This window comes from Electrophorus electricus, chromosome 12 (assembly GCF_041902795.1).
Source record: "Electrophorus electricus isolate QZ-2024a chromosome 12, ASM4190279v1, whole genome shotgun sequence".
NCBI classification, from domain to species: Eukaryota; Metazoa; Chordata; class Actinopteri; order Gymnotiformes; family Gymnotidae; genus Electrophorus; species Electrophorus electricus.
The window spans coordinates 21,987,366-22,001,151 of NC_137508.1; the positions used below are offsets into that span (position 1 = coordinate 21,987,366).

At 42.7% G+C, this 13,786-nt stretch overlaps 1 protein-coding gene and 1 long non-coding RNA gene across 3 annotated transcripts; one reads left to right on the forward strand and one right to left on the reverse strand.

Moving 5' to 3' along the window:
* Positions 1-2,458: 2,458 nt before the first annotated feature.
* Positions 2,459-13,522, reverse strand: vti1b (vesicle transport through interaction with t-SNAREs 1B). The gene is made up of 6 exons (XM_027008229.3): positions 13,292-13,522; positions 12,586-12,644; positions 6,108-6,308; positions 4,188-4,361; positions 3,860-3,921; positions 2,459-3,753 (listed from the first exon to the last, which is right to left on the reverse strand). The coding sequence occupies exons 1-6, from the start codon at positions 13,386-13,388 to the stop codon at positions 3,660-3,662; spliced, it is 687 nt and encodes a 228-aa protein (XP_026864030.3). The 5' UTR covers positions 13,389-13,522; the 3' UTR covers positions 2,459-3,659.
* LOC113576257 (uncharacterized) lies at positions 8,847-10,923 on the forward strand. 2 transcript variants are annotated; one of them, XR_003410494.3, is made up of 3 exons: positions 8,847-9,374; positions 9,577-9,654; positions 9,825-10,923. It is a non-coding gene; the product is annotated as an uncharacterized LOC113576257 (long non-coding RNA). The 2 variants fall into 2 exon arrangements; XR_004776662.2 differs by having other exon boundaries at positions 9,580-9,654.
* Positions 13,523-13,786: the final 264 nt, after the last annotated feature.

Genomic DNA, 13,786 nt, shown 5'->3' on the forward strand with positions numbered 1-13,786 from the left:
CAGGGGTCATTTCAGGTCATACTATTCATTAATGGTTGATCAATATATCATTAGCCCAACATATCAGAACAATATTGGTCTTTTTGGGGGGATATCAGCATTGGCCAAGGAAGACACTATCCTAAATAAAACAATTTATGTCAGTCAGCAGCTATAGTGGCATTAATTCCAGGCTTGCATCTAATTCCTATCAAAAAGTGAGACTTAAAATAGATTTCCGCTTTACATGCTTAATTAGTATTATTTAGATTTGCTAACCTTAGGTTATTCATGTTTTATGAAAAACAAACAGGTAATTATTTATTAGCAGACAAGTTGTGGGCTAACTGCATGACTCCCTCTGCTAACATTGCTGAGCTCAGCTACTGTTTCTACACATTACATAGATCAACTGTGTAAACTGCATTGGTGTAATATATATTTTTGCTGCCCTCAGCATTATATCCAAAGAGAATTCCTATATTAATGGTGGATAGTGAGTATTCTTTTTCTTTTGAGTTCAGTTTTCTATGAGTCTCCAATACCTCTTTTTATTTAAATGAATATATGTAGTGTTGCTCTTGGACACCTAATCAGTGATGTTACCTGAGGTTAATGGGTGTTTGGGGTCTTTCTAACATCACACATCCTCTCCCATGCGACCCAGCTGGGAGTAGCATGCACCCATTGATCACTCCTTTTGATCCACATCTAGAGGTCTTTTCTTCTGCCTGTGTGCTAGCCCTGATAGCCTTCCTCTTAAATGCCCTTGTGATGCCTCAGTAACTACAGGCCTTACACAGAGACAGAGCTGCAAGTCCTCTGCAACTCACCTCTGTGGGCACACCGTGTTCTCCACACCCTTCTGCGTCACTTGGCCACTAAGTCTGTGTACTTTGCTCATTTACTTTTGTTGGCTTCCTCCAGCCGTTCCCCCCAGGAGAGATCAAGCATAACCACCTGCTTTGACGTTTGTGAAAGCAGCACACTATCTGGTCTCAGGAAGTCAGGAGTTGTATCCACCATTTTGACCCTCATCTGACATTCACATGCTGTTCCAAAGAGCCATACTTCTGTTTTCAGCTGGGGCTGGTGTTTCTCCGCAGCTCTGAAAATGTCACTGCTGGTCGGAGGCACATGGCTTAGTCTTTTGCACTGCAGATGGCGTCAGCGCACAAGGCACAAGGAACATGCCAATTTATTGATCTTCTTCCAGCTGATGAGGTTAGCTGGATTTGAAAGGACCCTCGTAGATGGACTGTATTAGGAACTTTATGCAGAAGGGCCAAGCCTGACACAACTTGGAGCAGGAGACCATCTGACCAAATCCTTGTTCCCATCTTGTCGATGTGTTTTGCTGGTTCATACTTACCACTTGACTTATACGCGCCTCCTCTAGGACCAAGTGGCCCTCAGCTTGGTCATGGCATGCTGATGGAGCAGGGCTCGGCTCCTTTTTTCCTTCACGCCCTTGTCCCCACCGCTCTCTGCCGCAGATGCGATTCCACCTGGTCCACTGCATCCTATCCTTTCCATTTTCTCCGTTCTTTCCTCAGTACCAGCCCAGGAGAGCTTTGGGTTGCATGACTCCCTAAACTGCAGCATGTCTCTTGCATGAGCAAACTCCTCACTCCCTCATGGGGAACTTAAGGCCCTTCACATAGTGATGCATGGCTGCATGGTTGGCCCAGCCACCTGCGCAGATGCTGACTGACTCTCCTGTCAAAGCCCGCCGCCACTGACAAAAGGATTTCACAGATCAACAGTTGCCACAAATCCTGGGAAGGACTGCATACTGCTAGATCTAGGTATTTAATTTTCCTGGAAGCCCTGACTTGTCCACTGCCACCAACCATGCATCCAACTACTGGTTTGTGGTCTTGGTCGAGGCAGCATCCTGAAAAGTCCCGTCAGTGATGTTCCCGAGGCTCTTGACCAGTTTCTCCATGACTGACATTATCCCAGTACCTCCCAGATGATAACAGTAGTGGGTGGTCACCATCTTCCTCTTCAGCAACATGGACCTGGACTTCCCTGGCTTAAAGCACACCCATGACCTCACGGTGAGCTTCCCGAAGACCTGAAGAATCGACCTGCATCCTAGCGCTATGGTTGTTGTGATTGTTAGATCATCCAAAAGGCTCTGATGCAGGGGCTGTCAAACCTCAGACTTTATCCACCTCAGCTGACCCGACTGGCAAGACAAAGATAGTCACTGAAATAGTAATGATCCCTTTTCTAACCTGTGCCATCCTGAAGTGCTCCCGAGGTGACTCTAAGATTGAGCTATGATAATTGTCCAAAATAAGGTCCCTGTCCTTAATTGAGACATGTGCGGTTCCAGTGGTTCCACCAGCTTGCATTGCAGATCGGTAATTAGTCATTCTGTCTCACGACTATGCTGTTAAACAGAAAAATTGCAGAGGCAAGCGGCAAAGGGCTTGCATTCATCATGGCAATGTTATACTCAGAACATGAGTGATTTTCATAAAGATTCATTTACAGATTCACTATCTCTTTGAAAAGGTACAAACCCAGTCAGAAATACAAATTACCATAGTAAAGTGGCTGACATTTTAAAAATATGTCAAAGAATTGGGCTAGAGATAGAGACCAATGGGAAAAGAGGTGAAACAGGTACTTTAAATGTTCATGTTTTTCCTACTGTATGCATAAAGCATATGCATGTGCTATTCAATTTTTGTTGTGTGGCCACAGGGCTTTAAACAAAAAGATCATGTTGCTTTGGAGCAATTGGTTTTGTAGTGTCCTCACATGACGGTCACAGCACTCCACCCCACCCACTTGTTGTGAAAGAGTTGAACTACTCACTCAAGGTTTTAAATAACAACAGTGAAAGGCCAGGGGCTCACCAGGTTACAGCAGGTCAGTGAGCTTTATTCCTTCTGAACAGGAAGGAACACGAACACACACACACACACACACACACACACACACACACACACACACACACACACCCCACACACACACACCCACACCCACACCCATTCATCTTTTTGTCTTGGGTAACTTTCATTTCTCTGTAAACACATGCCCTTCTAGGAACAAGACTGTTTTTAATGCTATAATCACACTGTCATCAATGACAGATGCAAAGAGTCTGTTAAATAGTTCATGCTGAAAAAAAAATTCAAATGATCAAATAAACTGCTGTATGACATATTAAACTAGTCATGTACAAAAAGAGACATCTAGAGGTTAAACCCAAGTTTACTGTGTCCATTCCTCCTCCTTAACTGTATCTTCATCCTTCTTTGTGGCTTTTCAACCTTCTTCTTTCTGGGAGGCATCACATGGTCATGCAACTGTTCATATATTAGCTCCGCAGTACAAATTAATCCTTTCCCCTGCTGATGCCAACACCGGATAGATGCCAGCAGTCTGGTTCAAATCCTCCAGAGAGTACAGAGAACATTGCTCATATGGTGTAGGAGATCCCTGGCCTGGTATCTGCGGAGGCAGGAGAGGGTTTAGAATGGCTCTCCGCATTGCCTAGCAGGGTGGTGTTTCTCTACTCCGGGCCATGGACAGCCAATGGGTCTGTCTCACTACCCAAGCTGCATTCGCAGAGAAAGTCACAGTCAGAGAGAGAGAGAGAGAGAGAGAGAAAGAGAGATCTTTTGTTGCACATTCAGCCGTCTTGCGTGGCTTGGTCCCGCCTAACGTCTGAAGAACTTGAGGTACACCACTGCTCCCAGTATGGCCAGCTCCAGGATGATAATGATTCCCAGCAACAACTTATTGGTCATCACCCTGCCGGGAAAGAGCAAGAGGAAGTCACAAAATGAGTGATGCTACAGTGTGACTGAGATGACTTGACGAGCACAGACCGACACAGGCAGGACATGACGGATCTTACCGCCGTGACATGGCCCGTAGGATCTTCCTGCTGCGGCTCAGGTTCTCTCCTGTGTGCACCAGCTGGTAGAAGAGAATGGAGGATGTGGATTAAAATGACGTACTGTCTGTCGTGGGAAATAATCCCACGCCACTTCAATGCCTTTCTTATTACTTGCCTTAGATATATCTGTCCGGTTAATCTAATCCACCTGTTAACTGAATAATTATAATAAATAATAATAATCATCATCATCATCATCAAGAAATCAATACATCAGACTAACTATACAGGTAATCTATCCATCCATTGACCAAGCAATAAATCCATCAATCTGTCCAACTCTCACCCTGTCTCTAGTCCGGTCCAGTTGTTCCCGCTGTTCACCGAGCTCCTCGATGATGTCCGTACCGATCTGATCAGTCTCGGCGGCAATGCGCTGGCTCCGTTCGATGCTCTGTGATGCGTTGGTCAGCACCTCTGTGCCCTGCAGCAGCAAAGTGCGCTGGGCCTGCAGCTGAGCCTGAGCAAGCACGCACCATCACACGCCAGTTAGGAAGAGGGCCACATCCAAAGCCCTGCAACCTTTCCTGTTATTAATCCAGCTCTAGTTGTGTCTGTAAGCTGCAAGCGCTATGAAATGGTAGTATATAATAGCACAGGGCTAACATAGCATGCACCTTCCTCCTGCAAGCAGGGGTGCACAAAATGCTACATAGCGCAGTTATTGCTTCATGCAAATGAATCATCAGGTCACATTCATCGCACAGAACATCTCTTCTGTAATGTCCGAGACTGGCAAGTGGACATGCACAAAGTGCACGTAAGAAAGCACTTGCACAAAAAGATCATTAGCATATTGTTTAACTATTTTTTAAACTTTGAATTGTGTATGCAATCACAATATTTTACTATGCAGTATTACATTTCATTTGACAGTATGACATTGAAAAAATAGAATTAGACAATTAAAAAAAAAAAATTTTTTTTAAGTCTTGAAAATGTTAACAACCGCTTGCTTAAAGCAGGGTGACTACACTTTCAAGTCCAATTAGTCATAGAACTTGGAAAACGAGCACAGGATTTCCTGGACAGGAAACTGTGAATATCTTCCCTTGGGAGCTGCCAGGGGAATGCTGTTTTGTGGATGACTTGGAAAATTCTTTAATATATCGTCAACTCAAGGCTTTGTTTTGTATATTGGAACATTTGTGGGGAAATTACTTGAAAATTAACATCTATGGTTTAAAATATCAATTATGAAAGCAAATGTACAAGTGAAACTGGCTGTTTTATTCTTTGTTTTTTTTTGGTTTTTTTTACCTTAGTCTCCTCTCTAAATTCCAACCACATACGCTGTTTTTCTGCTGTTCACAGGCTGATTATGAAAAGCAAATACACAAGTGAAACTTCTGTACAAGTGAAACTTCTGTATTGGTTCTGTAAAAATTAATAAAAATAAACTGTCTTTAATAAACTTCCATTTCAACATGCTGTTTCTCGGATTTAATACAGCACCTCTTCTGGTAACTTGGATTCCTTATTAAGCAAAAGTCAGCAGCCTTTACCAAAAACAACTGCAAAGTTTGCACAATTCCACAGGAAGCTTAAAAGCTACTGATAGATTTGACCAGAAATTAACCAATCCCTCTATGTTTCTATTTAATGCTTGTTTTGTTATCTGCATGTCATTTTCACTATTCTCTTCTGTTTTTTTATTTTAGCGTCCTCTCTAGATTCTTTCCGCATTCCATTTTTCTGATGTCCCCAGCTTACTTAGCGTGGTGTGGACCTTGAGTTCCGTGAAGCTGTTTTGTAACAATGTAAAAAGTAACTGTAAAAAGGCTGTAAAAAGTGGTGATCCAATAAAATGAAAGGCACGAAAGCTGACACTCTGCAGCCAAGTTCTAAACTGCTCTTTAGGTTCCATGAAATATGGGTCATGCTTGCTCTCTTACAAAATAATGGCGCTGAAATATCCTCTGAAAAACAGCTGGACCTTATTTTCACACAGTCAGGCACAAAGTAGTCCTGACACTGGCAAATGCAATTCATAAATGTGGCTGGGGGCATCAGATTATGTTCATCACACTCAGAATGGTCTCAATTGCAGAAACTACTGTTTTGTTTTGTTTTTAGACAGACACAAAAGGCAGAATGCAACACGCAATACAGTACAGTGTGGGCCAACAGCTGTTCAGCCAAACTGACCTTCACATTCTCAGGGCCTTGAACGGCTCCCCCTATGGGTCAGGAGAGGCATACTCACGCTGCGCTCGTTCTCCACGGCATAGACGCCGTGCCTGTTGTCTCCGGGGCGGCTGGAGCGGCCCAGGCCTGGGCCGGCATGCAAACCATGCAGGTCTCGTTGCAGCCTTGCCAGGTCTCGGTGGTACAGCCTGACTTTGGAGGACATGGGGTTCCTGAAGGAGCCCGGGGCACCAACCAGCTCCTGCTCCATCCCCTGTAGCTGGCAGAGTGGCATGCAACAAGGGAAGCCTGATACACAGCACTCCAAACTAACCATCAAGCATACCCGTCAGAGGACGTATGTGTTCAAAATGAGCAAAATAAAGCAATCAACCAAACCGTACACAAACTAAGACATCCACTATGATAACCATTCTTTCTAAATCAGTTATTTTTCTAGTATTGTGGTAAACTGTGTAGTAGAAAATGGACAGTCCCCCAGCCTTACCCTCCCAAATCAGTGACCCTACAGTACTCCCCATGTTATGACTAAGTTATAAGCCCTCATCAATAACAGGATTCAAGTTTTACAAAAAGGAAGGCTCATGACTTGTGCAGGGACACATGACCTAAATTTTGGTTTCCTGTACTGTTCTGCTGGCCCTAGGAGTTGTAAAGTCACAAGCTAGGAATATATGGACAGAGTGCAATCGAGACCGTTAGAATTTTTGACATGCTTTAGAAAAATGTATGTTTCTAAATTGCTAAGGGATTCGAACCTTCCCTGGACAGGACATGACGCAGGGCAGGACAAGATCAGACCAGACCAGAAAAAAAGTTTACCGACCCTGAAAGAAACTGCAGGGTAACAGAAGTATATATATATATATATTGCACACAAACACACAAAATAGTGAACGTTTCACAACAATAAATAGTGGAGGAGTGTACACCACTGTGTATAATATACTGTAGACATAGATCTGTATAATGTAGCTCAGCACAGTTCTGAGAGCAGGAGATCAGTAGTGTCCCTGCAGACTTGTATAGTCTTATTGCAGTGGTTAAGAAAGATCTCACATGCCGTTCTTATCAGTCTGCCACTGAATGTGCTTCGTTTTCGACCATTTTATGCAGGGGATGCGATGTCTACGACTGTGAGACAATTGAGAGTCCTTTGTTCTGCTAGAACCTCCAGAGTATCTAGTGTGACTCATACGACAGAGCCGCCTTCTTTATCGGTTTGTTTAGTTTGTTCAGTGCCATTTTGTTGACACTGTTGCACACAACAGCAGATAATATGGAACTTGCAACAACAAACTGATAAAATGTCCAATTTTGTTCACACCCAAGGATCTCAGTCTCCTCAGAACATACGCCAGAATTTTGTAGCCTCAGAAACAGAGAACAACCAGTCAAGTTGTCCATTATCCATGAGATGATGGATTAATCCACCTATATCAGCTGTGCTTCTCCCCAAGTAGCACAGGCTGCATGCTGCTGAATGCACTGGAGAAATGAAAAGAAACATAATCCTCACAGTAGTGCCTGCTTTGTCCAGATGGAAGTATACATGACGCAGAAAGTAGACAACGGCACCATCCACTCTAAACCCATCCTGATGCACAGACTGCAGAGGATCCAGTGCGGTTCGGGCCAATGGTCTCAGGTGAGCCAGCATCAGCTGGATAATCATTTAGTGCCACTGCTTGCTTCGCCTTCGGGACAGGAACCACAGAAGTAGTTTTCCACCGGAGTGGGACTTTTTCTTTGCCTGAACTTAGGTTAAAGATGGGCTGAAGAATTCTTCCCAGCTGCTCAGCAGTTTCAGCACTTCAGGCTCACTGCCATCTGGTCCTGTCTGAGTTTCTTCAGCTCCTTTTCCACCTGATTGGCAGTGAATATGGTGTGGTGCTGTTGGACTGGTCCCGAGTGGAGGAGAAAGGGTGGAGTGGGTTGTTCAATGCATGTGAGGTGTCGCTGTTCAAACTGTGGGAGGGAAGAACCGGGAATGCTGATGGCTGTTGTGTAGGAGCGTTAATCTGCAACGATGGTGACTGTTGTGCAAAGTGATCAAGATGCAAGGTCATTTGAGACAAAGCATAAGATGGGGCAGGAGGACGGCTATTGTCAAACCGTATAAAAAAAAAAGGTTTCACTTGTTCACGCATTCGAGGTTCGCTCATTCGAGAAAAGTATTGTTTCAATCTGTGTCTATCCTCCATCTTACAGAATACATGTAGCAAAATGTTTGCAACTGTTACTAATAAGTTGTGACCTCCTGAATCGAGTTAGGGAGAATGAGACATACCATCTTAGTTATGGATGGGCTTAGGGTGAATTAATATAATGATGATAATGTTTTACTTGTGTGCTATGGAAAGTCAGACCCATCTAGCCTTAGGTATCAAATTATTAGAGAAATGTACAATTGTTTTTCTTTGTGTTTTTTGTAGTAAATGGGAAATGTAGATCTACTTAGATGTGCGTGAATTAGTTAAACCAACTGCCCTTGGTAATGCCCCTTTAGAGATTTGGATGAATCCAGACCCAGTAAGATTCTGAGAGAGACTTTTCCTGGGCTTTCTTTAAAGAGGATGGAGATAAATTGGAGCATTTGGGAACTCCAGAACGTCTCGCGAGAAGAATTGCATTTTATTTGTTAATTGGACCCTCTTTCATCTTTTCAGTTTTAACATCGCGCGTCTGCACCCATTTCATTTTGTTCATCACTCTCCTCTAACAAAGTAGTTCCTCATCAGTTTTATATCTGTATACAATCAATCAATCAACTGTGTGACATCATTAATGAAAAGGAAAAAATAAAATATGAAGTCAATGTCCCCATAAGGGGAGGGAGTGATGGTACGGCCAAGAATACTAGCCCGGGCATTTCAATAAAAACAAAAAAGTAAGAAATGATCTTGGGAAGCAGAAGGTTTATTCAGTCACCCCTTTGCCCATTTACATTTATGGCATTCAGCAAAGAATTTTATCCAATTTTACAATTGTGAATAAGCAAAATTCAAGCAATTGAGGGTTAAGGGTAAAACACTGCCAAAATGTGCCCAACAGTGGTAACATGGTGATGGTGGGGCCTGAAACAGCAACCTTCTGATCACTAGTCCAGTCCCTTAACTGCTGAGCCAACCATACTGAGCTGCAGGCCACCGGATGTGTCGAGATTTCACAGACAGTTCACTACTATAATTTCACAAGAAGGCTGTCTCAATCAAGTTGTTTAAGAGAAGTGAAAGAAACAAACACTGCCATAAAGGATGAATTTAAGAATTAGGCATCTAGATCCAACTGCCCTTTTTGGAATCCTGGTGTTCTGAATCGCAAGGTATTTTCCTTCTTGATTTTGTCTGTTTGCATTTGGTTTGAAATTGAGTATTAATTCATTGTATGGAGTTTTACCCAATAAATATTTTTTTTAGTTTTTTTTTTTTTTAGTTTTTTTTTAACTAATACTAATAGTTACCAATTTCCTTTAATATTGATTATCAAGAAATATCTCATTAATTAATTGAATGTATTGTTTGGAGGAGGTATTTGTAACCAGCGGTATTAGGTCCCTGCCGACACTGCCTTAGAGTGAGAGTGAGAACACCGATCAACCTTCAGTAAGTCTTTAAAAATAATTAATCATTTTTCCTAAAATTAGGGTGGTGGACCCCAGTTATCATAAAAATGCAAAATGCAACTGCAAAAATGAGATTAAAAAAAAAAAGAAAAAAAGAAAAAAAAGATGAAACTGAGCCATAATAAAAGGTCATAAATAATTCCACCACAGACTTTCCAACTGAAGCAGCACATAGAGCTGGGAAAACATGCCTCAGACTCCCAGAGTGTCAGCACAGGCTCTCCACAAGACTGTGTCCTTCCTCCCCTGCTCTTCTCCCTGCACACTAACAGCCGTGCCCGCGGACGAGAGTCAAACTCATGCGGTTTGCTGATGACACCACCCTCGTTGGGCCCATCTCTGATGGGGATTAGTCCGCCTACAAGGGGGGAGATTAACCAACAACTACCGGTGCAGCCAAAACAACCCGGAGCTCAGAGACAGACGTTGACCTCAGGAGGTCTGCGGCCCCACCTGCCCCCATAACTCTGTTGACACTGGAGTCTTTCCGCTTCCGGGGCACCATCATGTCACCAGTGGCATTGAGCGAGAGCAGAACATCAGCTCCATCACCAAGAACAGACAGCGAAGGGTGTACTTCCTGCAGCAGGTATACGACCAGCCAAAGCCATTGATGGTGCACTTCTACACTGCCAGAGTCCATAATGACCTCGAACATCACCATTTGGTACGCCGTTGCTTCTGCCAAGGACAAGGGCAGATTGCAGTGGACCATCTGCTATGCTGAGAGAGTGATTGGCTGCAACCTACCGTCCCTCCAAGATCTGCATGCCTCCAGAAGACTGAGGCGAGCAGGCAAAAATCATGACTGACCCCTCACACCCTGCACATATCATCTTCAAAAACTTCCCTCTGGCAAGAGGCTGAGGTCTGTAATGACCAAAACTGCACCTGTCACCACAAGGTCAGTTTTTTTCTCAACTGCATTCAGCCTCATCAAGACTTGGATCCCCCACTGATATAAACTCATTGCACGGCAACTGTATTGCGCAATTCTATCCATTACATAGCACATCATTTACATAGCATATTTTATTTGCACACCTGTAAGCTCATCAATCTGGGCAAATTTTTCTTGCAGTCTTCTTTTTATGTATATATTGTACTTTTTTTTTTTAAGATACTACATTTTTCTACATATCGTATTTTCTTTGCCGTCTTCATTTTGATTGTTATGCACCAATTTCACCAAGTCACATTCCTTGTATGTGCAAATGTAGCTGGCTAATAAACAAATTCTGATTGTGAATATGCTGATGTCAGTTAGAGGTTTCATAAGCCTCTGATGACACCTAGTGGCAGAAAAGAACTTTTTAAATGGGTCCAGGATAATGAGAAAGAATGCAACAACCAATTTACAAGAGGGTTTTTTTTGAGTGTTCTTTCCATATGTTTTAATCCTGATTTTTACAGTGTGAATCTCTTCTTAACAGTGGGTGGTGATTCACTACAAAACAGAAAATTAAGACGCTGCTCAAGATCAAGCATTTCCTAAGGATATCACAGAAATTCTTAAAGACTCGGAATACATTATAAAGTAATAAATATGTATGACACTATAGTTTAAACATTCTACAAAAATCCAATAGTAATAAGCAAAAGAAAATATGATCTCAAAAAATAAACAAACTGGTTAATCAACCCCATCTAAAAATAGTCTGGGCGTGGTCCTAATATTCCAATGAGCATGACTGAGTGACAGCTCAGATATATGTTCCCTGGATCTTTAAAGACTTATAGCCTGCTGCATGACAGAAGCAGAGCCAAATGTAACATACAAGGAGGGAAAATAAGAGTAACACAACCATACATGTATAAAATACAGGCAACAAATGAGTCTTGTTCATGTGCTGTTCAATAGCTAGCTTTATCGAGACTTAATGAGGGCGCAAAAACGGGAATACTGAGTGTGTGGGAGGGGCTTCAGCTTTCTGACTGCTGAAAGTAAAGCCGACGCAAGCTTTATACAACACAGATACTGCCCATTTTACACTGTAACTGGTGAAATTTAAGTTAAATACACTGACATGTCAAAGGTCATGGGACAGCGGTATGTAAATTGATTATGAGCTGGCGTTACCTCAGGGAATGCTCACACCTGTATAAATTTGTGAGCTGTTATCTTGTGAGTGAGGATGAACACTGGCCAACATGGTCCTGGCAAGGTGACAGGAATTATCGGAGTTCGAACAAAGCCTGACAATGGGTGCCAGAAGGATGGGACATTCCATTTCTGAACTTGTGCAGAATTTAACATTGCTCGATCCACAGTGTCACGTGTGTACTGGGAATATGTCACAGAAGGCAATTACCACCCAAAGTGGACAAATGGTGTTGCCCGCACAGTCGCCCGACATGAGGCCAATCGAGCATTTGTGGGTGGTGGAGAGGTCCGAGATCCTGTAGCTACAAATACCAAAGCTGTGGGTGGCTATACAGACAGCATGGGCCAACATCCCTCCAGATGTCTTCTGTCCACTTGGGTTTGAGTTGCTGAATTTTGCCAGGCTAGAAGCTGTCCTATGAGATTCTTGTTCATGTCCCATGACCTTTGGCATGTCGGTGTAAATGTATTGCACGTTAGACTGGCATAGATAGGACACACTTTGTATAGGCTATGTACATGGAGTGCTCAGAAGGGTAAGCTCGACCAAATTAGAAAGAAAGCATACATGTAGGCATAAGTACCTCAGTGACAAAGGAGAGAGAGTGCGCAGCGTTGCCGGCTTATTCGAGATTTCGCCCAAGCTTATGTCCTAGACATTCATATTCTTATCTATATATGTAAACCTCAGAATTTCCTAAACAGTACTGGAGGTTACTATTGGTGGCACAACAAGTGAGTAAAGTTCATAAAATCACAAAGAAATATAAATACAACTGCTTCTTCTAAACTTGTAAATATACTTACTACTTCTTGTGCTTCCCCAATCCGTTCATCAAACACTCTGATTAACTTCTTCTTCTCCTCTGAGAAGAAAAACAGAATAACAACGTTTTACACTTTGATAACAGAAATTCACTTTTTTGTGTATACGCTGGACTATATCGTTTTATACATTCCAGTGAATTATCTGGTAATGAACAAACGTTTCATGGTTGCGTTATAACTGGGAAGACTCGGGCGTGAGACGAGTCCTCTCGAAGAAGGGGTTTGGATCTGTTCAGAGGGTTTCAACCATGCATTATCGCTACATTATCTGAACACGGGTTAGCTAGCTAAGATGGTAGAGACAGCTAGGGAATCGTCATCTTGAAGGGAACCTTAGAGCCTGGTGCATTAGACGGGTGGGGAATCAACCGCGCAGAACGGAAACAAATGAAAATGCACTAAACAAACGATGTTTGTTCAATACAAAAATAAAACCTCGTTCGTTTACATTATTAGCAAGTTACGGTACGTTATGAAATATTATCAAAACGTTTGATAATAAACTGGCCATGTCTAGCTAGGATAACTCGCCGACAGTACGGCGGCAAGCTAGACAAGACAAAGCAAAAGGTGAATAAAATGTGTCGTTTTATTTTCTGGAGCGAAAGCACGTTTAGAAGTGCAGCATGGATGAGCCGTCAGCGACAGTGGAGCGTGTTAAAGAAATGAACAAACATGAAGTTACCCCCTTGACTTCGCACCACTCGATCAGGAATCACTTTCAGTTCGTCGTACAATGATCTGTACATCTCATGAAGTTTCTCAAACTCCTCAGACGACATTCTGTCGTTTTTCCCCCAAGCGACCGTTAAGTGCTTGGACTGCGTGATATTTCCAAAATACAGACACAGCGCTGTTGGAAATACAAATTAGCTAGAAGAACAGTATGACAACAAAATCCTAGAGAAACCGGTCCTCGTCGGTCCCCGTGACCATAGGTGGCCAGAAGCGCGCCAGCGCTCAAGTCGCGAAAAGCAAATCTTAAACATTAATATTACTCTTCGCATTTCGCTGGTTTTAACAAAGAACGAGATATGCTAATTCTTGTAACACCTTAAAATTCATCAGAGTCACATATTTCTTACATAATTCTACAAAACCATTCTACAAGGCCCTTCTCAGAACCCTTTACAAACTGAGGCATTCTGGTTTATGTAGTGTAGTATACGCAGGTATTTCT